Genomic DNA, 27936 nt, shown 5'->3' with positions numbered 1-27936 from the left:
CACGTGCACTTGAGTTGTACGGCTCATGAGTTGAAGGGCTTTGGAAAGCAAGTTTGATGAAGGTGACTACTTGCAAGCGCTCAAGCACAGGACATGGAACCGTAGTGCCGGGCACATAGCACTCTGGGTGAGGGCGTGAACTTGTACAACTGGAATTGGGCAAGTGGACCCGAGTCGTTTGGCTCCCCAGGTTACCAGAAAATGGAAACAGCTGGATGTGCAAGTGGTAGTGTGCATGCAGTTGGGTGGGGCAGAGTGGCAGCTGGCTCACTGAAGTTCGAAGGGCAACTTGGATGTGGAAAAAACTCAAATCTAGCCAAGGGACAAAGTGGGTGCAAAACTGAAGGTACGGCCTGAGACGAAGTTCAAGGCAGATAAAACTTGGGACCTAGCCGTCCAAGCAGAGCTTGTTGGGATGACGTCTAAGAAGAGTGGTTCTTCGCAGTACGGCAAGACACATTCTGAACGCAAAGGTTCAAGGTGATGGTGCACAGCCAGGAAACGAAGCTAATGTGAAGGTCATCATGGTGTCATGGGGGCCAAAGCAGGACTAAGTGGAGGGACTTTGCGCCTTGGTGAACAGGAACAAGCAGATTTTGGTGTAAAGGTGAAGACTGCCTGAACAGGTTTCGGAATAGTTTGGCTGGAGCATGGCAAAGCAAGTCTTGGTGTCAAGGCAAGCTAGAGCACTCAAGTCAGTTGAACCAAAGCCGAAGAAATGCAAAGGTTTGAATGCCAAAGGTTCGCGGTGGTTTTCACTTGGTGTCAGGTGGGGGCCAAAGGCACTTTGTCACAGAGAATCAATGCACTTATGTACCAAACAGGTTGAAGCAGGGCATCAAGGTCCATGACAACCCGGTGCAAAGTCGGAAGTGGCACAAGATAGGGAAAACCAAGCTGGAGTCAGTGAGGTGGGCAACTCTTGTCCATAAAAGATTTTGCACAAAGAGCTCAAGGGGCATCAGCGAGCAACAAGGCTCAAGACAACGCTCCAACAAAGAGGAATGTGAAGTCAGATTTGAAGTGAAGATGTTGCAACCAAGTTGGTGTCAACTCGGCAGACAAGTCTCGACTTCCTTGAAGGCTTGTGCATTCCGGGCAACATTGCCTCAAGTAATCACTCTTACACAGCTCAGACAGGAGCCACGGCGAGACTACGCAATCACCTCGCCAATCACCAGTTTTGTGGGGATTGGGGGACTCTCAAGCAGGGGCTTGAAAACCGGGCCCTTTAGATGAAAAAGAGAAAATACAAAAATATGCACCGTTTTTCATTTGTAACGGGTTAGACACTGACCTTGCTGATGGCTATAAAGCAGGGTAAAGACCTCCCGCACGTATTTAGTATCTATCACTAGACACATAGAGCATTCTATGAGGCACATGCACTCAACCTCTGGTTTCAAAAGTAATTGACGAGGGCGTCAATTCTATAAAGGGGGAGTGTATGTGAGGTGGGATTTCTATCCGAAGGGACATGGTGCCTTAGGGTATAACCGTTTCCGCGGGTCTCGTGACACTTATGTGAGGTGGGATTTCGATCCGAAGGAACATGGTGCATTGAGGGTATGCTAGCCCGCCCCGAATAGTTTGCCTCTATATGAGGAGGAGGTGCAAGGAGAGGCAAAGCACAGACCCATGGTAGGAACCTTAGGAACGCACTCACGCACCGGGTAGGCTCGTTAGGCCTTCCCGGGTGCGGGGGGAGGTTCCGTGGGTGCCAAGTGCCCCGGGGGTTGCCCTCCCCGCCTTGAGGGTGATCGGGGCGAACATGGAGTCGGGACCGAAAACGGTGGAAAAACGGCTGACCAGCAGACTGTGCCGCGCCGACGGGCCGCGAGACGCGGCCAGGCCAGCGGATCATGGATGGAAGGCAAGACCCGAGACAAGGCCGAGGGAGCCGAGCTGGGCACGAACGCAAGTGATCGGTGAGACCCGCAGGGAAAATGCGCGAGACGCGCTTGACAGGCCGATGGAGCCGTTTCATGAAGCATGGATTGTGGAAGGCCGCGTGCGGCAAAGGAGTCGCGGGACCGTTTCCGCCGGTCTCCTGACACTTGGTATCAGAGAAAAGTGCATTTTGGAAGCCTATGGGAGGCGTGTGATGCCAAGATGGAAAGAACGGCAAAAAACGGCAAAAACGTCAAAAACGGCAAAAACGGCAAGTTGGGTTGAGTCCAAGTGACGGCCACAAGCCGAAAACCGCACAAAAGTTGCCGACTGAGATTTGAGCCTCAAGACGAAGGAATTTGCCCGTGGTGACCATTACCTATCTCGAGCACTGGGATGCAAGGCAAACGTTGGCGTGGTCGGCCGAAGCTGCCGGGACCCCGAGCTACGGACGCGAGGCCTCCCGAAACAACGCAGCTCCCGACAAGGGCCCGAACGATGGAATTTCGGGATGTGCTAGATATGAAAAATGATCAGTTTTCCGAGGGAATCGCAACCGCGCGGTCCATTCGAAGAAATTCCTAAGTTGGCCGACATGCGTGGAGGCCAGTGGACAGTTGCGTTCCGAGGAGAGGTCCCGGGTGCAAGTCCAGCAAAGGATGTTGGCAGATGAGCTGAGCAGAGAAGCATGCAACTAGATCCTTGTGGGGCTGTTAGCACTTCCAAAAAGAAGAGTAGCGGGCTTTGGGATCTTTCAGAGTTACCACCAAGGAAAGGTGATGCTTTGAAGAAAACGGCGAGGCAGGCAACAAGTCAGGGTGGCACCTCATGGACCGGCAGCGCCTCAGATGGGGACCGCGAGCTGGTAGCCACTCAAATGTCAAGCAAAGGAAGAGAACAAAGGGGCCACGTATGCAGAGACAGCGCCGGGAATGGGACCGGGTTTGCTAATGCTAAAAAACTTAATGCGGCGGAATGGGAAGTCGTGTTGGTGTGGTGCCCAGAAGTCAGAGCAGAATGCAAGCCGCCGAGCCAATCTTTTGGGGAAACATGCAAGCGGCAAAGGCGTCCACTAAGGCCATAGTGTGCCTTGTGGCAATGGAGCCACTCCCCTCTCATCACGGATGCAAACGGGCTAGGCCGGAGGAGCCGACGCCCTTCCTGATCAACAAGGATTACGTCTTGGGCAGATGCAGCAAAGCAGAAGCCCCAACTTCTCCACAGTGCAGAGCAAGCGATAGGCTGAAGGTACCGATTCCCTCTTCAGATCACAAAGGATCAAGCCAAAGGGTGAACGCATCAAAGCGGGAGCCCGCACTCCTTCGCAGTGCAGAACACGGCCTAGGCCGGCGGAGCTGAAGCCTTTTTCAGATCAACCCAGGATCAACTCGGGCGAGCCAGCAAAGCCGAGCTCGCACTCCTTCGCAATGCCAATCAGGGTGAGACAGAAGGTGTCAACATCCCTTTCAGGTTTTCAAGAGCCAAGCAATCAACCTTCACAAAGACCACCGAGCTACGGTACGGTAACCAACCCGGAATATGTAATGATGGTGGCACACATCGGGCATGCGGGTGAGGGTTAAGGCCAAAGAAGGCACCACCAGACCCATTCGGCAACACCGAAGACTCGCCTAGGTGAGGGTAAGTCCTAAGAAGAGGCACCAAGAGCCCTGGGCTTCCGCACCGAGAGTGGTCCCCCTTGTGGCCGTGTAGCCCGCCGAGGTGCACGCGTCACCCGCAACACCGAAGACTCGCCTGGGTGAGGGTAAGGCCGCGCGACAGCACCAAGAGCCCTGGGCAACCGAAGCAACTCCAGACCAAGAAGGGTCCCCATGTGGCGGTGTAGCCCGAAGTGGTGCACGCGCTGCCCGAGTAAAGCAGCACTAATAAAACCGAACCCGGGTGAGGGTAAGTCCGCGACGGCACCAAGAGCCTCGTGTTCTTTGACACCAATAAAGAGAAGCGAGCCTTACAGTGGTCCAAGGAAGTGGCCGTGCTGGCCGTCAAGCGGAGCACAAGGTCACCGTGCGCGCCGTCAAGTGTCGCACGTCAGTTTCACCACCGACTTCTCCCGTGGGTTCTAAGGTGCCACAAGCGCTTTGGGGCTCATGACGGCCCGAAGTGGAGCAATCCGGGAAGGGCGAAGTTTCTTTGAGCGGGAATGTGCCATATCAAGTCATCAAGGGCTGCAGAGGCACATAGTTGTGTGACTTGGGAAAACAGGTTTGAAGAAGGGGACTACTTGGGAGCTCTCGATTGCAGCCTAAGGACCGTGGTGCCGGGCAGATAGCACTCTGTATGAAGGAGCAAACGGGTATAGCTGGACTCCAACACGTGGACTTGAGTTGTACAGCTCATGAGTTGAAGGGCTTTGGAAAGCAAGTTTGATGAAGGTGACTACTTGCAAGCACTCAAGCACACGACATGGAACCGTAGTACCGGGCACATAGCACTCTGGGTGAGGGCGTGAACTTGTACAACTGGAATTGGGCAAGTGGACCCGAGACGTTTGGCTTCCCAGGTTACCACAAAATGGAAACAGCTGGATGTGCAAGTAGCAGTGTGCATGCAGTTGGGTGGGGCAGAGGGGCAGCTGGCTCACTGAAGTTCGAAGGCAACTTGGATGTGGAAAGCACTCAAATCTAGCCAAAGGGCAAAGTGGGTGCAAAACTAAAGGTACGGCTTGAAACGAAGTTCAAGCAAGTAAAACTTGGGACCTAGCCGTCCAAGCAGAGCTTGTTGGGATGACGTCTAAGAAGACTGGTTCTTCGCAGTACGGCAAGACACATTCTGAACGCAAAGTTCAAGGTGATGGTGCAGAGTCAGGAAACGAAGCTAATGCGAAGGTCATCATGGTGTCATGGGGGCCTAAGCAGGACTAAGTGGAGGGACTTTGCACCTAGTGTCACGAGACCGGCGGAAACGGTCCCGTGACGCCTTTGCTGCACGCGGCCTTCCACAGTCCATGCTTCATGAAACGGCTCCATCGGCCCGTCGAGCGCGTCACGCGCGTTTTCCTTGCGTGTCTCACCGATCACTTGCGTACGTGCCCGGCTCGGCTCCCTCGGCCTCGTCTCGGGTCTTGCCTTCCATCCATGATCCGCCGGCCCCCAGCCGCATCTCGGCCCGTCGGCACGGCATGGCTCGCCGGTCTGCCGGTCGGCCGTTTTTCCACCGTTTTCGGTCCCGACTCCACGTTCGGCCCGATCACTATCAAGGCGGGGAGGGCAACCCCTAGGTGCTACTGGCAAGTTATCGGCAAAGGAGTAAGGCGCAATAACTTGTATGAGCTGAGTGTCCTTACAGCAACTGGAGATAAGAACACGAGCAAGCTTTTGCACGAGCAATTTAGTCACATCGGATTTGTAGTGCTGAAGGAGATGCAGAAAAAGGAAATGGTAGCTAATTTGCCTGCATTTTCAGACATGCACGAACCATGTGAGGTTGCATGATGGGCAAGCAACAATGCGAGGCATTTCCAAAGGAGAGGAGCAATAGGGCAAAGACTCCTCTAGTGCTGGTACATGTTGACCCTGTAGTAAGATGTCTACTACTGACATTGGGGGGATCTTCTAACCTTATCCTATTAGTCGAGGATTACAGTAGGAAGAAGAGGTTGTATTTCCTTCAGGATAAGGCTGAAGATTTTGGCAAGTTTGAATAGTGGCAAGAGGTGTTGGAAAAGAATTTACTCAATGCTCCACCCTTGTGTTGTTACTACAAGTGTGATGGATATGCTCTATTTTGTAAGAGGTCCCCTATATGAGAAGTAGCCGTTGTGGTGAGCATCCACACACTAAGTTTTTTTTTTTTTTTAGAAAGAGACTTCTATTAAGTATGAGAAAAACATACAACAATCACAGCTATAAGCCGGAAAAGAATAGAATCACCCCAATATGTAAGGTGATTTCAACCACTGAGGAGCATCATGATGCCATGTAAAACCTGTGGTACTAGAGGAAAAGAAGATGCCATGGTCTCACTTCCGCATAAATATCACGCGCTTTGCCTGCGCAGAATGAGTGGGCCCATCAGAGTATGGATGATATCACCCCATATAGTACTAATGCACTGAGACCAAAAAATCTGGACACCCTCAATAGGCTCCGTGATTTATCTCTCCAGATCTGCCATGCTGTAATACTGGCAACAATCTCCCAACTGGTGTTAATCCTCTGTCTGGGGGGTGTATAATCAGAGTGAGGAACATCCTGCGATAAACCATGCTGGCAATACCTCTACGAATGAAAATAGCAGAATTTGTACCACTGCCCTCATAAAAAAGCTGCAGACCGGACTGGGAGAGCCAAGCAACTGCCCCCCAAGTCACATGCATGGCTTGGCCACTCAATTTGCCCATAAGTTGGGCTATAGACCCCCAAATCTGTTGTGCAGTGCTGCATCTCCATAAACAATGTTGTAGAGTCTCAGAATCTGCTGCACACCTAGGACAGGAAGGTGCTACACCGAAAACCAATCTCCACTAATTGGTGGGGAGACCACCATGTAAGAATAACCAGAAGAAATGAGAGATCTGGGTCCTTCTGTATGAGTGCGAAAGTCTATGCCAATATCTGCGCTGTGTCACTGGAGAAATATCATAGCTCTCCCAATGAGGCCTAAGAGTAGGGATCCTATGCATATGTCGAGTGAGGAGAAGCCTGGCATTCCGGACAGTGAAACTGAAAAAAGAAAGGCTTTTCAAAAGATCGAAGACATCAATCCACTCCCACTCTCCTGGATCCCACTGAAGATATCTGCTAGGACTGCCACCATATAACCACAAACACCAAGAGCCATGAGTCACTATCTGAGGAGAAGGGTCAATGAACCAATGCTTCCCCGAACGACCAACAATCCTCACTAGACTAAGCCTAGTATCTAGGATGATCTCCTCCATACTACATCTCCTCAATCTCCCTCCAAGCATGATAGAGTAAATGATGCAATCTGTAGCCTCCTGGCCCGGGAAAGCAATGACCTACAGAGGTATGCCTATTCTCGAAAAAAACTCCCAACCAACTCAAATGATAATCTCCGTGAAAGGTCCCAGAAAGCCACTCGTGTGGAATAGCTGCATCAATCTGATCAATACGAATGCGAAAGCCCCTAAGCTCCAGAATGGATGCAGCTCTCCGATCCTTCGGAAGACTCTTAAAGGTCTTCCAAGCAAGAACTGTGTATGCACGTCTCTCCTATCCTGACCATTGCATATAACGAGATGCACCAAGTGGCCGACCAGCCTTATCCCTAATGAGCTTGTTCCACATAATAGGTTGTCAGTCAGCCTCATCCAAAGACCTAGGAAGCCTTTGTCGCAAAAAAGATCTCATGCTTCTCCATGCTCTGACAATGGCTGCAATAAGAGGGGAAAATGGTGCCCTGATATCAGCCTCTGTGGACAATGGATTCCTGGGCATGGAAACGGTACTCCGTGCGCTGCTCAAGAGAGTGATGAAGTTCTACCCTAACAATACATAAAGAATCTGCAACCCATTGAGCATGAGGATGTTTCTCGTGCTCTTTCTGCAAGGCAGCCAATCTACGTCTAATAGCGCTTTCTAAATCCGAGGCATCTTGCCTCTTAGACAGGGCACATGTGTGATAAAAGTCATTAATATCACAAAGAGCAGAGGCCAGGCTTTGAGAGGCATGTAAGAAATCATGAGATTTCCAAATATCAAGCATACGACGCAATAGCTCTGCATCTGAAAATGCTGATCCATGGCAATTCGGATCTCTAATACATAAAACCACTGGGCAATGATCTGATTTAGAGGTGCCTGTAGCAATAAAAGTATACCCACCTCTGTCAAGCACCCAATCATCCACATAAAATCTATCTAACTGTGCATAGATACATCCTACATCTCTTCTCCTGTTAGACCATGAATAAGGAAGAGTGGATGGACACCTCAAAATGTCATCCTCATGCCAACAATCTCTGCCATGAATGGAGAGTATAAACCTCTCCCAAGACGCTCTTTCAAGAGGATGCACCAAGCCCTCATGTCCACCTCTTTTATCCGTTGGCATCTCAACCATGTTAAAATCCCCACCAATAATCCAATGGTCGGCAAGAGGCATCAGTGTAGTGACAGATTTCCAAAAGGCAATCCTCTCACCTCTATGGTTAGGAGCATGGAGGTTGAGAATACCAATGCGTGTAGAGTACCCTGCATAAGAAGGATCCACTGCGCTCTCGCAGGCAAAATGACACCATGTCCAATGATGCAAGGCAAGATCAAAGCTGAAACAGAGATACAGACACCACCCTTGGTACCAACAGCTGGTGACCAAAAGGTGTGTCCCGAGAGAAGCTTGCCTGATCTCCCAAACTGGCTAGCATCTAGTGTATCTTCTTGCAAGAGCAATACATCCATAGATCCACCTGTGACTGCACAATGAAGCTGGGTTTTTACAATTTGTTTCCGCCGATGCGGAAAAAAACCCCCCAAGACCCTGAATGTTCCAAGAGACAATCCTCATAAGGACTCAAAATAGGAACGACCAGATCTCGTGGTCGATGAAGGACCCCCTTTAGAGGCGGAAGTACAGCTCGCATAGGTAAGGGAGGGAAAATCTGACGATGTAAACCTTACCTCTCTCTCCCACTCTTGGGAAAAGCCAGGGCTAGTCCTCAGAACTGGAGAGGTACCATGACAATGCGAATGCGCAACATCATCCTCAAGGGTACAATCATCCTGTAATTGTAATGCAGCATCCTCCTCTAAAGGATCCAGATCATGTGCCTGCAAAGCCTCATCCTCCAAAGAAGGATCAACATCCTGCGAGGCAAGAGCTGCATAGGGGTTAGGGTGCTCCACAAGGGGTGTGGGTGAAGGGGCAGGTATGGGGGTCTGAGGGTGCCTGCCATCCCTAACCACAACCCAACGCTGTGTGGTCTGCTATGGCAAAGGAGCAACTGGAGTCTCGGCAACTGCAAAAGGCCTCTGATGGGCAGGACCACGCCGCCTCCTAGCATGGCCCCTCGATCTGGGACAATCTCTAGCAATGTGACCCTGTCGATGACAAATCCGACACTGGTCAGGTCTGCCTGCAATCTCCATCCTCTGGTGGAAATGAGATCCGTTAGGTCTCTGAAGCATAACATGATCATCAGTAATCGATGGATCAGGAACAAGCACAAGGACCCGGGGTACACCATCAAGAGTGGCGGTAACGACCGCGGAAGCTGAGGCGGGAGAGCTCGGAAGGATTGGTACCTCTAGAACCTGGCCAAAGGATGCCCCTATGGAAGCTAAAAGCTTCCAATAGGACTGAGGAAGAGCAGGGAACCGTAGTGAGACCAGGGTAAGGCGCTAATCCTCCGCCATGGATCAAAGCCCACCTGGTACTGAAAGAAGAAAATCTTCCTAGGACCAAGAGGAAAGGGGCTGCCATCCAAAACCTGAGAAGTAGCTTCTGAAGAATTAAAGTCCACCTGGCAGAAGCCTTGACCAAGCAAATGAGTATCTTGGAAGTGCACAATCAGCTCCGAAGGGAGAGCTGCTAGAAGCCATTCACGGGCCTGCGAATGAGAGGGGTGGGAACCATAAACTCTCGCAACAAGGGTGGTCTGGACCTCAAGGTCAATGTCGTGCTGAAGAGAGGTGAGCTCGTCTTGTGAAAAATTGATGATTCTCCCGGCCAGTGGGGGTGACGACAAATTGGCTGTGGCAGAAGAAGCCATAAAGCCAATCAAAAAAAGTGGGCGGCCGACTTGAATCCAGATAAAATTGCTCCTAAAAAAGAGATGGGTGCAGAAGAAGGGGGGTAGAGGCGGGAGCAGAAGCGCGGGAGCAGCAAAGGCAGTGGGGCAGGCAGGGGCAGCAGAGGGGCAGGCGAGGACTGCAGATGGGCAGGCGAGGGCAGCAGATGGGAGGCGGGGGCAGCAAAAGGGCTGGCGGGGGCTGAAGAAAGGCAGGCAAAGGCAGCAGAGGGGTAGGCGGGGGCAGCAGAAGGGCTGGCGGGGGCAGCAGATGGGCAGGCGGGGCAGCAAAGGGGAGGCAGGGGTAGCAGAGGGGCAGGCGGGGCCAGGACAAAGCAGCACAAGCTCACCTCCTGTGTGCGGTGTTAATTTCCCCTCCCACACACTTAGTTTAGACACTGGATAGTGGCCAAATGTGGCCAGATGGTTAGGAGATGGCTTATGTAGACTTGGCACTATGCCAAGTAGGATGCATGCTTATGCGGGTATGCCAACTATGTGACTGCATTAGTGAGTGTTAGACAGCAAACCGAGGACACATTCTCAGGTTGCGTGGTCCGTTTGAGCATCCAAACGATCTCAGATGGCCATCGGTTGGCCAACCTGACCGACCCGTGTCCATGCCGTCCCTAGGTAACTAGTTTGGCTGTTCGTCCCCAGAGTCTATCTAGATCGCCATCAAAGCTCCTTACCCGGACCCGGAGCACACAGGTGGGCGGACATCCATTAGTTTGTAGTCACCTTTGCAAGCAGTAATATTGTTTACTCTCCACTTCTTTCTGCAATTCAACGTTCTGTTTTGTGTTGATCCTACTTTCGCTACTATGTTTTCTTACATCGACAGTCATCCTTAGGTAAAAGCCTAGCCTCAAATAATGTGTCGGCCATGAAATGACCTTTGGGGCCATAACAACAAATCCCATTAATATGCCTTTGGGCCATTGAACATCCAAGGTAACAAAGAGGCTGACCTAAAGTGGCAAAAAACCTTCCTGCAGCTTGGAAGCAAGAGAAGGCATGGTGTTTTAGGCCCACTCCTTTTGCAACAATTAGTTTTAGTCTCCATTTGAGAGTGGCCCACCATGGAGGGAGCAGCCCCCCCAGCACACACACACCCCCTCCCTCCCCCTCCTCCTTTCCCCCTTTCCCCCCTTTTTTTACTTTCATTTAAGGGAGCACCTGTACATATGAATGAACACAATATCCAATATCTAAACAAGATTGCCTTCTCTAAAACCTACCTCCTCTCGTTGAAAAGACCTTTCTTCAAGTTTTCGAATTTCAGCCCTTTTGTTGTCCAGACTCATTTGAACTAAGAATATCTCCCTCTTCTTTGCAATGAACTCAGCCATGTTTTCCTGCACTGAACTCTACTATTTGAGAATCTAAGACTGGATGGATGATGACTTGCAAAACAAACATCACACCTTATAAGAGACATTCCAAGCAATGAACCAAAATCCTACAACGATTTTTTATTATAAAGTGGTTTGAAGATGCTTCACTTTCTCTTTGTGGTAGTGCTCGATTGGGAGAACAGTAGCTGCTTTGATCGATTCCATCTCTTTAGCTAGATGTGCATTAATTGTTGACAGTTCCTGCAATTTTTCCCAGAAAAACTTATGCACCTTGGCATAAGTACTAGCACAATTTTACATGACTAGCTATGTAGAATGGAAGCAATGATTACCAAAAAAGAGAAGGGGAGTGCAGACACATTCAACATCATGCAGCACCTATATATAACCATGAACTTGTACAAAGAAAGTCTCTGGATTAAGAATGAGGGATGGGCTAGCAAGATGTCTCCTCCAAATCATGGCTGCATGCACCTGTGTGGCTGTCTTAGGCCATGTCACTCGAGCATGTAGTCTCTATCACTCTAATTGCAATATCACTTCCGACTCCTTATTGTGGGCCTGCACTAAAGCTCTCCAAAGTGTGGACACACATAGTGTCATCAGAGAGTCTAGGAGTGATGCCTCTATTGAGGGAAGGGTCTTCATCGATCCTCTTCCTGCAGTAATCTGTGGAAAGTTTTCCTTTTATGAGTATCTAGGGTGTAGCAACCCTTTCCTACCATTTTCTGAACTAAGAGTATTCGGCACTACCATATTCCTGACTGGCTCCACTAGCAATGATTGTGCTTTTCTAAGAGTTCTTATTTTTGCGTTTACTCCTAACTCATGTGTTTTGTTTTATTTAGACGAGTTTTTTTTTTGCAAAAATAAACATATTAGAGTGTAATTCCTGTCAAATGAGTTATTTGATGGCAAAGCTCAAGTGGAAGAATTTCATGAAAACTTGGGGCAGCAGCTTGGTTTTCTCTTCTACCCCTCTTGGTCTCCCTTGGCATCATCGACCATTGGTTCCATCATACATAATAGCCTCGCTCATATGCCTTCTACATAAGACTCCCACCATTTTTGAAGATTAATTAATTTTCTCACTCATATGCCTTCTACATATGACTCCCACCATGGAGCCCCTTAATGGCGAGACCATTTACCTCTTGAATGATCTTCCACCCACACAGGTGGCTCCTCGGAAAAGCTCCATGGAGAAAGTTATGGCTGCCCGTAAGGAGGGAAAATGGGCAGTTTACTGAGATGGGAGAGTCATCATCACAGAGAAGCATACCAAATAGGGGCGTGGGGCTTGTGAGACACCACATCTGGACATGGCGGTTTGGAACTGCAATGGCTCTTTATGGTCAGATGTAGGTGGTTTCCAGGATACTTTCACTGGACGAGATGTCATCTTCTACATAGAGACACACCAGATTCCTGAGAGAGGTCTACCCACGGTTGCAGGATATCAGTGAGTGTCTATATACCACAAGAAGACCCGCATACCTGCCTACTAATTAGACGCCTAGTTCTGTTGGGTGGTCTGCGTCTGTTGTTGCTGAGGTTTGGGGGTGACTGGAGTGGTCTTGGGCTTGCCTCCATTGAGCATCATCTCATGATTCTGCACAAGAGTCAAAGCCCTGTCATAAGTGTGGGGTTCAAAATTTCAAACGGGGAACCGAATGTTTGGATCCAATCCCCGAATGAACTGCTTGAGCTTCTCCTCCTCGGACTTCCCCAACTATTGAAGTCCAGGTTCCTACCTCCACAGTACATGACAAATCTTAAAGAAGAGCTCCACAAATTCACCCAGAACGGTTCCCCTATGCTCACCTACTCCAACAAAGTGATCGAACACAAAACCCAATCATAGTCAGGTAAGTCAGTGTAAGAATTTGTGCGCAAACGGGACCAATGTTGCCACCAAGTGATTGCATCACCTGTGAGGTGTGGAGCTACCATATGGACTTTGTCTTGGGTCTATATGATCTTGGAAAGTGGAAAGTGGGCAACAAACTAGTGGATAAACTGAGTCACAACCGAATGGTCACACTTGCCGTCCTACTTGGTGCAGTTTGGTGAGGCACGGATAACTGTTGTCGAGGCTATGGTTGGGGTTGTGAAGGATTGAGAAGGGTGGAAAGAAATTACCAAAGTCCGGAATGTCTATTGGAACTGGTCCCTCAAGTATGCTCGGGCCTGTCGCTCATGGTTCGCCTTTACTTCGAGCTCCGCCCACGATCGCTCCTCTTTGGCCTTGCATTTGGCTTTCTTTGCCAGCTTTTTGTCTTGCTTCATAGTCTCGCTCTTCTTTTTCAGTCATCCACCGACACCATTTTTTTATTCAAGAACTTTGTTCTTTAGGTGTCTCCTAACGGGCCAAGGTTGCCTGTAATTTTGCCAGTTTTGTTTCCATTTGCACTCTTTCGAGTTGAATCTAGAGTTGCCTTATCTGCTCCGTTAGCTTCTGGTTGTCTTCGTCTTCTTTTTATGCAAGCGTTTCTTTTAATGCTGGTCGTCCTGTTTTTGGGCTGGTCGGTTTGCTTGGGCAGGTCGGGTTGCTAGTCTGCTGGCTGCCTGACCTGGCCGACTGGTGTACAGGCCATAATGGACCTGGCCGACTACCTTTCCAGGCTCTAAAGGCTGCTGTTTGGCCTTAAGGGTTGGCTAGGGGTGTTGGCTACCCCTTGCAAGGCTAGCCCATGGTTAGGGGCTGCCTTGGGGCTGGCCCCACTACATGCATGTAACTAAATGCTTCTATGATGCATACTACTGCTATGGTTGACATCTACATGCACCTACACGATGAACAATTGCTGAATTCTCCACAGTGGGTTAAGAGGACTGACCTGACACTGACCTCTATGGCTAAGAGACTGACCTACGTAGCTTGTGCCTGACATGTCCTGGACTAGGGCTCACAAAGGGGTCACGGGGTCACGGCATACGACAAAATATCCTTAAAGGTACTACTTCTGCACATGATTCTTGCACTGTTGAAGAGCCACAGTGTTGAAGAGCCAGTTTATCACCATCTACCACAGTGCATGGGTACATGTGACACAAGATCACCAACTTCTTCCAGCCCCAACATGCTATACCTACTCCACCAGCAACTCCAGCACATCATCAGACCAAGACAATATCCGAGAGCATAAGGGTCACTCTACCACAAGCCACAGTGCTCCGAGTTGTGAGACAACCTTGGCCCCTTGTACCACGACCACCACCAGTCTATCATGCCCAGATCGATGCGATCCTTACACGTCACCGACACACGATAGAGCCCTTTTCTTCTTAACCTCTCTTCACTATTTCAAATCTTCTAGCCACCCTCTCCTGCCCAATGATGGATCTCCTCCATGGACCCCTCCCCTCCATAGATTCGGGATAGAGTGCATTATGATCATTCTTGTATACTTTGTAGCATGCTCCCCCATTTGTTCTATGCATTTACCTAGCACGTAGCTTCAATTACTAGGTTTCCAATTTCAGTTTTAGTTTTGTTTCAGTTTTCCATGACGATGATATTCCATGGATACTTGTAATCATCTTTCGTCTCGTAGGCCCATTGGGCCTTTTGTAAGACGTAAATATAACTTTCTTTCATTGTTTCTTTCTTTACCCTGGGCTCAAATCATGAGAAGCCCAGGATTTTGCTATCTAGTGATAGACTAACACATCTACAAAACTATGTGAGAGGGTATGCAGATTGTGCAGAGAGGAGGTGGAGAGTGAGGAGCATTATGTATGTAGATGCAGAGCATATACAGCCATCAGAGAGAGATATCCCATTTTATTCAGAGAGCCACATTCCCTACACCAGATCTTTGAGGCAGCAGACCAGCGCATACTGGGGAGATTCATTCTAGACATACAGCGCCACAGAGAGACATCATTACAGGCTCAAATAGCTCCAGAGGGAGGACGACAAACACAGATTACTACATTTTTTCAGAGATCCATCCCCCTCCCAGCCCCTACAGGGCAGGGAATTACTCTCTAGAGAGCAGAGACACTTAGAGCCCGCAGGAGACAGAGGACACCTGGCTTTCGGACACCACGCCTATACCAGAGAGAGATGACAGAGATCAGAGCTCAGTTTCACAGAGAGGGTGCGGAGCGACTGGCTCGCTTCAGAGCACACCCAAGCATGTTCTTCAGGGAGCTGTGGACACCCCCTTCATTGATGTATACCATTTTATACCCCCAGTATGGTACAGGATGGAGCTAGCTAGGTTGCATATCATGATTGTATACTCCATGCATATAGCTTTGCATTCTCCTAGTAGTAGAGCTCTATACCCTTCACCACTCATTGTACTTATTGCACACCCAGATTCAGCTTTTTAGTTCAGTACTTTTTCATTTTGTTGGGATGACAGAGGATACCCCATACAGGTACTCCGATTTGTCTCATAGGCCGAGTTCGGTCTTTTGGAAGACGTTAATAAAATCTTTCTTTCTTTCTTTCTTTCTCTCTCTCTCTCTCGGAGAAGCTCCCAGGTGCTATGAATGAAGGATACTGATCTGGCAAGAGCCTCGACTACGATCGGTGGTGCTCCCATCTCGGCTCGGATAATCTCATGGGATACCGAGGCTTTAGCCCGAATCATCCTGGAGATCATGGACACAAGTGGTCTCTCCATCGATCTGCATCCATCGTATGTGCGTCCTGATCGACTGTGACGATCTAGGCTAGGCCCCAAGATCTGTACTCCATATAGCATAGCCGATGTGACCAGCATGTCAAAAAGCCACAGCTTAGTGCATGGCTCCTGAAACTGTACCTGTGAGCACATCCTCTCTAGACCTCCTAGTGCTGCATATCCTCTAGTCAATCTGGCCTCTGCTGCCCCCCTCATGGAAAATGTGGGCCCAGTGAACACCACTCCAAGATATGTGTATGAGTCAACATACTCCCTTGTCTCCTGCCCATATGTGAAAATAGGCGCTGATCTCCAAACCCACTGAGCTGTAGTGTTAAACACCATAACCTTGGTCTTACGAAGGTTAACTGAGATCCCACTGTCCTGTGCATAAGCATGTAAAGTATCCAAGTGCCTCTGCATACCCTCTGGTGAGTCTGCTATAAGCACAATATCATCAGCATATAAGAGCAGAGGTATCCAAGTGCCAGCCAACTGGGCTCCTCTGTCCCCTCGTGTCCAAATATAATCAGAGATCTCATCAATGTATAGTCCAAATAGAGTCGGAGAGAGCGGGCAGCCCTGTTTCACCCCTATAGTGGAGTGTACTGGCTGGGAGAGACCCTCTGAAGTCCGCACCTGCCCAACTACTGTCTCATAAAGTGCCATAATACCCCAAATGAGCTCACATGGAACCCCCAAGTCTTGCAGCCTGTGCATCAGTCTAGCTCTGGGCACTGTGTCAAAGGCCTTGCGGAAATCCACAAAGCCACAGTAGATCCTCCTCCCATGTGCTCTGCCCTCCTCAATGATAGCCCTGAGGGTAAAGATATGATCCAAAGTAGAGAATCTCCTCCTGAAACCGGCCTCTCCCTGAGCTCGGACCCCTTGTCTCTCTGCCCATCTGCTCAACTCATGCTCAAGAGTAGAGGCATATAGCTTGGCCAGCAAGTGACCAATCATAATGGTGCGGTAGTTAGTCGGCAGGCTCGGATCTCCAGACTTGAGTACCGGCACAATCGTGGAAGTACTCCAAGTCCCAGGAAACCCCTCACACATGGCTCTATTAAACATGAGAGCTAGCAAGTCTGCAATCATATCTCTAGCATGTATGAAATGCTAGGCTACAATGCCCTCATGATCCTGTGCCCTCCCTGTATGCAATCTGTTGATGGTCCTCCTCACCATCTCTGATGTGAAGAAGGTAGAAGTGGGTGGACAAGGCTCTGGAGGGTTAGGTAGTGGTGGCTGCTCTGGGACTGTGTAGAGGGAGGCTGCATACTCGTCCCATGTGACTGGCAAGGAGTCCACACAGAGACAGATTACTGACTTCTTTAGAGGGACTACCCAGGAGAACACACAGCCGACAGCCCAACAGTGGGCACCCCGTGGGACTCTAGTTGAGAGAGCTATCCAGTTGGGCAGATCCAGACGCCCGAGGGTTCGCGGATCCTTACATCAGAGACGGTGCCTACACCGGAGGATTCAGAGCATCATTGCGAGGCATCGGGCTCGTCCGACCAGGCATCTCACTATGGCAGATATCCAGGCCATCCGGCAGAGACCCATGCTAGAGCTCCAAGGATGATTACCACTCCAGCCATATACTGTTGTACTCACTGTCACTTTTGTACTCCCCCATATTCATGTATTCATGTATCCATGTACTCTCTTTTTTTTTTTTTCCCAAGAAAAGATCCTTTCATTAGTTATATAAAAACGCCCGTAGGGCTACAAAAGATCCTCTCTGCTCATAAGAAAACAGAGCAGAGAACAAAGCAAGGCAGCCAGGGAGACTCTCCCTAGGTGCTGCAAAATACAAGAATCAGTACAAAGAACTGAGAGGCTATATCATACAATAGGAGGGGGGAAAAGCCAAACAGGTGGCCTGTAGTGCCAACGGGGGGACCCCACGTGTCGGGTATAGAAGGGGCCGCTGCGCCAAGTGGTGTGAAAGGCCTGGCGCCGCAAGATCGCCTCATCTGAGTCGCCCTGTATGCGGTCGTACTGTCCTTGCAGGGTGTGGATGAGCTCCTGCCAGATCCCCCGAACAGTCTCTGCTGGAGGCTCCGGTCTCCCCTCAAAGGCCCTGAAACACCGGGCCCTCCAGGTGAGCCATATGGTGAGGCTGCTGAGGAGCTCCCATCGTAGATCCCTCTCCTGTGTCCAGCCGGTGGACGAGAAGTCCGGTGAAGGAACAAGGCGAGGCTGGCCCCTAATGAATCTGATGACCTCGCTATCCTGCTCCGTCTCATAGCCCATAGCAGGCCCTGACGAAGTCGACCAAGCAGCGGCACCCCACGAATACATCCCCTCTGGAGCGAGGGGGGCCAGAATGCGCAGCATCCGCAGCCAAATTGCGCCTGAGGGCAGTCCCATAGGCAATGTCTCTGTGTCTCCATAGGGTGCCCGCATCGGACGCAGGCCGCCGGAAGACCGCTGTAGACAAGCCAGGTGCCAACTGCAGAACCTCTGTGGGCGACCAGCCACTGGAAAGTCGAGATCCTGCGTGCCTGTCGACTAGCCCAGAGCCTGGTCCAAAAGTCCTCCAGGAACTCCGGTGAGAGTCCCTGAAGCCGCCAGTGCCCCGATGCAACTGGAGAGACCATCCTCCTCGCCGTCAAAATATGTCGCCCCAACCGAACAGTATACTGGGAAAAGGTGATCTCTGTGGCCTCAAGGGATGCATAAGGATCATGCCACTCGTACTCGCCAGGGTCCCACTGGAGCCGGGCCAAGGGGCGCGCTGCATATGCCCATATACGCCAACCAGAGTCCACATCTGCAGGGTCTGGGTCAATATGCCACTTCCGAGAAGCGGCGGCCACCACCCGTATCCTCTGAAAGATGCACTCTGCAACCAAAGGCGACTCCACCTCCACTCTCTGAAGTCTGCCCTCATCCTGGATCTCATAGTAGAGGCATCTGCCATCCTCAGTGCAAGCTCTGAGAGCAATCAGGATCTCCAATTGAGTAAAGGCTCCCATCCACAGTGGGGCCACGGGCTCGAGAGGCGTGAACCACTCCTCTGTGAGTGCCTCCTGAATGTCATCCCTCATAATCAACCCCCCTCTGAAGTGACCCAACCTCTCCACCTGGATCTCCTCTGGGAGACTGCAAAAGGCCTGCCAGTCTCCAAAACTGCGTGCTGGGCCTGCCAATGGTCCCCAGGCTAGACGAGGCCGAGAACCCAGCATATGACCCTGCTCTGTGCGAACCGCTGGGCTCCAGATGAGCGGCTGTCTGGCCCACTCCTCATCACAAGAAGGAGGTCTCTGAGAGAGCCCCGGTCTCAGCAACTCCCAAGCTCTCAAGATGCTCAAGGCAAATCTGTCCTCCCATCCTCTACTAAGGCCTGTCCTCCTCATCTATGTGAAGATCCATCATATCTCTGGTGCCCAAGTGCCCCCTGCTGGGGGAGCTCGAGCCTGCAGCCGCTGCAAAAGGAGCTCTTTCCAAGGCTCAGCGCCTGGAAGCAGCCCCCAAACAATAAGCTTCCCCAATAAGGCTCTACTCTGATCAACTGGATCTATAATGCCCAAGCCTCCCTGGGCCAACGGAAGTGTAATAACTGCCCAAGCAACCTTTGCCCTGGCTGACTGACCATCCCGCCCAGACCAAAGAAAGTTCCTGATCAGCCTCTGTACCTGGCTGATACAAGAGCTCAACAAGATCCAGCAAGACGTAATGTACCACATGGTCGCTAAAAGCACCTGATTTGCCACCACCACCCTCCCAGCCAAGGATAGCCGAGCTGTACTCCAATACAAAAGATTCTTCCGAATGCTCAGAAGAAGCGGGGCAATCTGCTGCTCAGGTGACAAATCTAGTCCAATCTGGCATCCCAAATATCGCACTGCTGTGCCAGGAGGAATCCATCTAAAACCCAGGTCTGGGCTCCATGCCGGAGTGGGAGCCCTACTGATCCAAAAGGCCACTGTCTTGCGCCAATTGATCAATGCTCCCGAAGCTGCACTAAAAACCTGGAGCGACTGCTCTGCCCGCTGAAGATTGGCCTCCTGGCCATGCAAAGATAAACCCATGTCATCAGCAAACTCAGCATCGAGCAGGTCCTCCCCCCTGACTAGGAGCTGGAGTCCTCTCAAACCAACCTCCTCTGCCGTCAGATACATGCTCATAGCCTCCGCAAAGAAGAGAAAAAGAAATGGGGTGAGAGGACACCCCTGACGGACTGATCTGGTGGTCAACTCAAAACTCGGGGCCCCCTTCCTCCTGCAATCAGCACCTGGCTACAAGCTGTGGAATATAGAGCCGCCACCCCTCGAATCCAACCTGGCTCAAAGCCCAGGCGAAGCATAGTGCCCTCTAAGAAACCCCAATTGACTCTATCGTATGCCTTCTCAAAATCGAGAAGCATCACGACCAAGTCCTCACCAAGAAATCTAGCTCGGGCCGTCGCCTCCCAGAAGGTGAAAATGTTGTCAAGGATACTACGCTCCTTGACGAATCATGTCTGGGTAGCATGAATCAACTCCCCCAGGAAGGGCTGGATCCTCAAACTCAAGGCCTTTGCCAAGACCTTGTAGACAGTATTGAGGATCGTAATAGGCCTCCAATGCCGAATATCATCTGATACTCCCTCCCCCTTGGGGATAAGAAAGATCAAGCCCTCTGTAAAGCTCTGTGGCATCACCCCAGTGTCCAAAACATACTGAAAGCCCCTGCGGAGGCCTGGCCCCAAAAGGTCCCAATAGCACATAAAAAAGGCAGGCGTCAATCCGTCCTCCCCTGGGCAACTATGGCGCGGAAGGACCCTCAAGGCCTCAGCAAGCTCAACCTCTGAGAGAGGCTCACCCAGAACTGTACGCATACGATCTGTGACCCTCCTCTGCACATGGGCCCACACAGTCTGTCTGCAAGCATCCCGAGCCTCAGTGGCAAGCTCCGCTGAAAGCAGGTCTCTATAGAACCCAGTGGCTATGGCTCTGATCTCCTCTGGCTCAGTAGCTACCGAGCCGTCCGGCCTCCCAAGCTGGCGGACTCCTGCTCGAGCATGGCGGGGCCCAGTAATCTCAAAAAACTCCCCAGTCACTCTATCACCAAGCTCTGCATCCGTAACCTGGGTCCAGAACTCTGCTCTGGCACTAGCATGGTTGGGCGCATAGACATTGAGCACACCAAAGAGCTCATCATGCGTCCTCAGAATGACATACTGTGCTCTACCAGGCACAATGATCCCGCGATCCACAATGGCCTGCCGCCATACATCCGCTACCATACATACTCCTCCCTGCCCACCCAAAGGGCCAAATCCTGCAGACCAAAAGGTGTCCCATCTACCAAGCATCACCGAACCATATCTCCGAATCCTGCTCTCACCCAAATGGTGCTCCTGCATCAACAGAATATCAATACTGCCCCCAACCAGGCATCTTTGAAGCTCCTGCCTCAAGCAACCACGATAATGTATATAATGTGCGCCGCCAAGGCCCTGTACATTCCATGAGATGATCCTCATGGATGACCTGCTGAGGTGGATGCTGTCTCAGCCGTACGGTGGGCCTTCGCAAGCGGCTTGGATGGAGAATAGTCCCCATCCGAGCGGCTACGAATCTGCCCACCCAGTGTACTGCAAGAATCTCGGATCAGGCGCCAGTGGCTGTGTCCCATGGTGACTGCCTCCCGCTCAGACAAAGCACCCTCGTGTATACATACATATCCAGGGTCACGTGCTAAGTCTACCACAATGCGAACGACCAAATGTCGAATCCCTGAGGCATCCACACTCCCAGGATCAATGAAAAAATGAGCCAACTCCCATAGTCGGCCTATCACATCTGTCACCTCCAGATCGCTCACATGGTGAGAAAACTCAACTGCCTAAGTCTTCAAAGTGCTAAGAGCGAGCTCCAGGGTCCACTCCCGCTCGCAAGGGCCACAGAGAGGGAATGAGAAGGCCACCGCTGAATCAAGTGCCTCCTCCCCGCGGGCCGGAGGTATCACTACATGAACTCGGATGGGTGCTGGCTCATGGGGGCCCTCTGCTCCAAAAAGCCGTGTGAAGGAATAATCAAAAGCCTCCGAGCGCTGTCTAGTGTCGAGACGACTCAGCCGACTGCGGATAGAGGATATCCGTGAAGCCCGAATCGGCATGGTAAGTCTCCTCTGCGGTCGGTGCTCAGAGCCCTCCGGACTGCAGGTGAACGCCAGGGGACTGCCCGGGCCTCCCGAGGAGCTGAGGCGAGCGGGGGGGGAGAAGGGGGAGGAGAGGGGGGTGGGGCGGGGGAGGGAAGGGGGAAGGGAGAAGGGGGGGCGAAGGAGGGGGTGCTGGCATCCCCTGGTCCTCAGTCGGCGCTGGGGTCTCCTCCTGGAGGGGAGCAAAGCTGTTCCTCACGGGAACCCAGTGATGCTGAGTCTGTGGCTACTGCTGCATCGGTCTCTGGGCGTGCTGCTGGGGCTGTCTCCCTCGGCGGCGCCCCTATCCAGGCTGCCACTCCGAGGTCTCTGTGGGCTGAGCACGTGTCCCGGAGGCTGCCTGCCGAGCCGCATCTGTCGGCGGGCCATCAGGGGCCTGCTGTTGCGGTGCAGGTCGAGGTCTCCTGCGAGGGCAGGCCTTGGCCAGGTGGCCGACCTGTCTGCAAATAAAGCACTGGTTCGGGAGCCCCGAGAACTCCACTCTCTGATCAATCCATCCCCCCCCTATCCTAGGTAGTTGAATGACCTTCGGAAGGGAGGAGATGTCAGGAACCAAGACTCTGACCGAAGGTGGCCCAGCTGCTCTAGCCACCACTGAGGCTGCAGTGGGGCCAGTCTCGAGCACCGAGCCCACCAGTGCTCCTAGCCTCAAAAGGAGCGGAAGGTACTCGCGGCGGAGTCCAGGGAAGCAAACAGTAACATGGAAAAGGCGCTCTCCCTGCTCGGCCGCTGCGGGGTCAAAGCCATGCTGCCAAGGTCTGAAGAATGCCCGAGCGCCCCTGATGTCAAGGAGACTCATAGCAAGGACCTGGGCCACACTCTGGGCAGTCTCGAACTCGATCTGGTAGTGTCCACGGCCCAGAAGCTGAACGTCCAGGATCTTGCCCACGTCTGCAAGAAGGCGGGCCTGAAGAAGATTCCGGATCTCCCCTCTGCTGGGGCGAGTGCCGACTATACGGCAGATGGTGGAATGTGCCTGGAAGCGTTCCACCTCTGCAGCGAGGCTCGCTTCCTCTTCTGGCGAAAGAGAAAGCCTGATGAGGGTATCCTCAGGGGCGGTCGAGGGGGCTGCAGAAGAGTCCCTCTGAGGTGGGGCGGGAGGAGCCAACATCAGAGTCTGAAGAGCTGTGGTGGCGAAGGCGGAGCGAATGCGATACCTGCAAGAACCGAGCTGCACACGAAGGGCGGAAAGGGAAGGCGGAAGGATAAAAAAAAGAAAAACCCCAAGGGGGCGGAAAAACCAGCAAGAAGGGAAGGGGTGGGGGTTGGGATAATGCGGCGAAGAATAAAAACCCCCTGGGAGGGGGGGGGGCGGGAGCAGCGCGAAAGGAGAGGCGGGGGGAGAGAGAGGGCTGGCGGAGGGGGAGGGACGGGGGGGGCGGGGGGGGCGTGGACGAGGGGAGGGGGGCGCGATGGGGAGGGGGGCGCGGACGAGGGGAGGGGAGGGGGGGGCGATGGCGAGCTGAAGGGGGGCGGGCGCTTCAGCGCGAGAGAGGGCGAGAAGGCGAGATGAAAGGGGGGGCGCGATGGCGAGATGAAGGGGGGGGCGCATAAGCGATGGCAGGCGGGGGGGGGGGGGGGGGGGGGGAGGGCGCGAGGGAGGGAAGGCGAGGGGCGAGCAGGCAGCGCGAGCAGGGGTGAAGGCAGGAGCTTCAGCGAATGTATCCATGTACTCATGTACCCCATTTTGACTAGTAGCATTAGCTTCCCACTCTCCCTAGTTGCTGCTTCCGGATGCTCCCTACTACTGATGTATTGTAGGGCTAGATACTTACCTTCAGTCCTTTCTTTTCTTTTCCAGATAGTGTATCAGATGTCATATGGTTGTAACTTTGGTCTCATAGGTCACTTTGGCCTTTTGAAGACGTTAATATAACATTTCATTTCATTTCTCTCTCTCTCTCTCTCTCTCTCTCTCTCTCTCTCTCTCTCTCTCTCTCAGATTAGTACAGTCATCAGACAGGACCTCATTCAGTTGGACACTAGGAGGACATGGCGGCAGCCCTCACAGGAGTTGAGGACGAAGATGGCTTTCTATAGAGACCATCTTCTCCGCACCACTGAATATGGCTTTATACTTAGACCGAGCTACATGGATAACCATCTGTCTCATGGATTGAGGTGCGCCATTGGGCAGATCCGCACCTCTTCACATCAGTTAGAGATAGAAACAGGCAGATTTAGAGGCATACCTCTAGGGGGACAAGATTTGTCAGATTTGGAGGGGACACAGCCGACAGCCCAGCGGCAGCAGGCACCCCATGGGACTCTAGTTGAGAGAGCTATCCAGTTGGGCAGATCCAGACGCCCGAGGGTTCGCGGATCCTCACATCAGAGACGGTGCCTACACCGGAGGATTCAGAGCATCATTGCGAGGCATCGGGCTCGTCTGACCAGGCATCTCACTATGGCAAATATCCAGGCCATCCGGTAGAGACCCATGCTAGAGCTCCTAGGATGATTACCACTCCATCCATATACTGTTGTACTCACTGTCACTTTTGTACTCCCCCATATTCATGTATTCATGTATCCATGTACTCATGTACCCCATTTTGACTAGCAGCATTAGCTTCCCACTCTCCCTAGTTGCTACTTCCGGATGCTCCCTACTGATGTATTGTAGGGCTTGATACTTACCTTCAGTTCTTTCTTTTCTTTTCCAGACAGTGTATCAGATGTCACATGGTTGTAACTTTGGTCTCATAGGTCACTTTGGCCTTTTGAAAACGTTAATATAACATTTCATTTCTCTCTCTCACATCTCGACACCGGCGGAGACTACAACAGAGGATCAGGACCATACTAGCACGGCATGGGAGACGTCCAGTCAGAGTACTCACCATGGAGGACATTGAGGATATCCGCCATCGACCGATGAGAGACATCTTTGGATAGTGATGTGTATGATGCTTACCTTTGTTGCTAGAGTTTTTCTCCCAGATGTTATCCATTAGGAGCTCCTAGTACCGTACTTTTCCTCATAGTTCTTTCAGTTTCAGTTAGTTGTTTAGTTGTTTTTAGCTTTCCTTACACAGACATTGTATCAGATCCACCAATTGTTGTAACCTTTTTGGTCTCATAGATCATTTTGGCCTTTTGAAGACGTTAATATATCATTTCATTTCATTTCTCTCTCTCACACACACACGCACGCACTCACGCATGCACGCACACTAGAACCAAACACATGTGCCCCCTCTCTCCATTTCCTATGCATATTGTCAATCCTGCACAAATACGTACAATGCTATTGATAGTTAGAACAAGACAAACAAAGGCTGGCTACATGTCTTTGGAAACCTATTACATGTAGTCTCTCTATATATAAATATACCTAGATGAATCCAAGAACATGCCCAAATTCACCTTTTAGGAACGTGCATGTTATATACTCATGGTAGTCAACCCACAAGACGATATAACTATCAACTCCATTATGCATAGTATGGACTAGATACTACGACATCCCCACTAATGTCATAGTGGTGCCCAATAGTGGGTGTAGAACTCTATATCAAGATATGCTCTCACACACACACTCCACACACACACACACACACACACACACAAGAGCATATATTCACACAAAGCCCTTCGTACTGAGTTTCTGTCAAACCTCCGAAGATGCAAGGCAGACTCTGTCATAATGAAGCCTAGCACTAAGAGAAGTAGCAAATAAAAAGAATTAGTTCAGCAAATAAGTAGTTCATAGGGCAAATGCACCGCTAAAGATAGAAAGAATAAGCACAATATCAACTCGCCCCGCAACTCGGATGAAAATTTCATAATGTGAAATTTGCATGTCTGCTAATACGACTGAATCATATACCTAGATGAGGAACGTGCATGTTATATACTCATGGTAGTCAACCCACAAGACTATATAACTATCGACTCCATTATGCATAGTATAGACTAGATACTACGACATCCCCACTAACGTCATCAGTGCCTAATAGTGGGTGTAGAACTCTGTATCAAGATATGCTCTCTACGATTCATCGGACGCTTGATACGTCATTATACTTTAGTAAGGGTATCTTGGGTGACACCAATTTATTACTAATCATTGAGTATATGCTTGCACATCTGCTAACACTAACAAAGTATCATGCGTGAATCCATTTTAATACTTTTCAGCATGGGTGGCCTTGTGTTCATGTGTTTGTGCTTATAACGTGCTATATGTGAGGATTGATTGTGAATACAATTGATTGTTGAGTGAGTCCAATTAATTCTCTTACACATGCAATTGTGAGTGAGTCCAATTGTTAGCACATGTTAGAATTAATTGTTGAGTGAGTCCAATTGATTGATATCTGACACTTTGGATTTTATGAGTATAGGCTATGAAATGGAAGATGATGGCGATGGGTATTGAGCAAGAACACCGACTTAGGTGTTTACCATATTGTTACTTCTAGCCACATGCATGCAAGCTACATTTTGGTTTTACATGGCTAGGCCCATTTGTATATAAGTTTGGGCAAAGCATTTATTTACACTTTTTTTTTTCCAGAGAAGAGACTTTCTATTAAGTATGAAAAAATATACCAAAGTAAGATTTCAAACCAAACTAGGCAGAGATCTCAACAAATCAGGTGCCTTGTGTTGCCAAAAAGGTCCCATATGAGGGGAAATGAAGACTAGACCATGATCCCACTCTCATAAACTGGCCACGCTTTCTCTCTACGGCCCTCGAAGATCCCTGGATTCTAGGCTCTAGGCTAGGTTGCCATAAGGGTATGGATAATATCACTCCAAATCCTGCAAAGGCATTGTGTGTCCAAGACAATAGTGCCCTCTAGGCTCTATGGCCTCAATGCATCTAGCCTTCCAGATGTGCCAGGCTGTAATACTAGCAATAATCTCCCATGCACTGTCCAATCTCTATGCCGGCGGGGCGTATCCTGAACCTAGCAAATCCTGAAGGCAACCCGGCTGAGCAACTCCTTGCCTGATCAAAATGACGAGACTCTTGTCGTCCCCCTCATACCTAAGCTGGGGGCCCGACTAAGTCAACCAAATGATAGCACCAAAAGATATGTAGGCATCCTTACTAATTCTACCAAATAGGTGTGCTATCACGGTCCAAATCCTCTGTGCTTCCCTACATTCCCATAGGCAGTGATAAACTGTCTCTGAAGCTCCTGCACATCTCGGGCAAGTTGGGCTAACACCAACAACCGATCTCCATTGGTTGGTCGCCAGCCCACCATGTAGAGAAATCCAAAAGAATGAGGAGATTTGTGCCTTCCTGTAAGAGTGCCACAGCCTCCGCCAGAAACTCCTCTGAATGTCCGAGGCATACAATAGGACTCCGAATGAGGTCTAAGGGTAGGAACTCTCTGAATCTGTCCCAAGACAAGCTGCCCGGCATTCCTCACAGTGTAGATATAGAAAGGCAAACTTTTCATCGGATAGGTGGAATCCATTCATTCCCACTTACCGGGATCCCAAGGGATAGGGCATCCACCAAATAGCCAAAGGCAAGAAGCATCTGTGATCATCTCTTGGGGCGGGAGGGGGGGTGTCAATATAAAAGTGCTTCCCTGCTCTGACAACAACTCTCACGGGCCAAACCACCGGGCCCTCAACCATATCATGCACCACACATTTCTCCAACTGCCACCCATCGTGAACAGAAAAGAAAAATGGTACCTCACCCTTCCCTGGCGAGGGGAGACCCATAATCTGCAGAGGAACCCCGGTCCCTGAAACAACCCCGAACCACAAGTGAGGAGATCCATCCAGAAAAGCTCCTGTAACCCAATGGTTGGGTATGGCTGCATCAATTTGCATAATCCTCCGACTAGCTCCCCTCAAGAGCTGAGTAAGGCCAACCCTCTGATCCTCCGTGAGGCTCTTACACCTCTTCCACTCCAGGACAGAAGGAAAAAACAACTCCCAAGCAGCCCAATGGATAATGGTTAATTTTTGAACAAGCCCAATTTCGGAAGCAACAACTAATTATGGCTCCAAGGGCTGATTTTGGCGAATACATCTTTAAATATCCACATGAGAAAGCGGAACCGCTCATGTTGGGAGGGGAGATTGAACCCAATGCCTATGTGTGGTTGTGTCTGCTATTTTACTTATGTTATGTCCATGCCTATGCTTATCTTGAGTTTTATGACTATCTTGTTCATAGTTTAATGATTCAATCCTTGTCTTGGAA

General features: G+C 50.7%; 1 protein-coding gene across 5 annotated transcripts in view; it reads right to left on the bottom strand.

The window, feature by feature from the left end:
• LOC147625818 (cilia- and flagella-associated protein 100-like) overlaps nucleotides 1–27936 on the bottom strand; it is a 131337-nt gene that overhangs the window by 64926 nt on the left and 38475 nt on the right. For all 5 annotated transcript variants that reach the window (XM_086817387.1, XM_086817388.1, XM_086817392.1 and 2 more), the window contains 2 exons: nucleotides 11107–11199; nucleotides 10843–10959 (listed from right to left, as the gene is read on the bottom strand). In XM_086817387.1, the coding sequence (XP_086673513.1) occupies nucleotides 10843–10959; nucleotides 11107–11199 (210 nt within the window). The remainder of the gene's footprint in view (nucleotides 1–10842; nucleotides 10960–11106; nucleotides 11200–27936) is intronic.

Source organism: Cibotium barometz, chromosome 23 (genome assembly GCF_041138505.1).
Source record: "Cibotium barometz isolate CiBa-2024 chromosome 23, ASM4113850v1, whole genome shotgun sequence".
Taxonomy (NCBI): Eukaryota; Viridiplantae; Streptophyta; class Polypodiopsida; order Cyatheales; family Cibotiaceae; genus Cibotium; species Cibotium barometz.
Note: the sequence above shows the minus strand (reverse complement) of the source record. Positions and strands in the feature narration are given on the sequence as shown.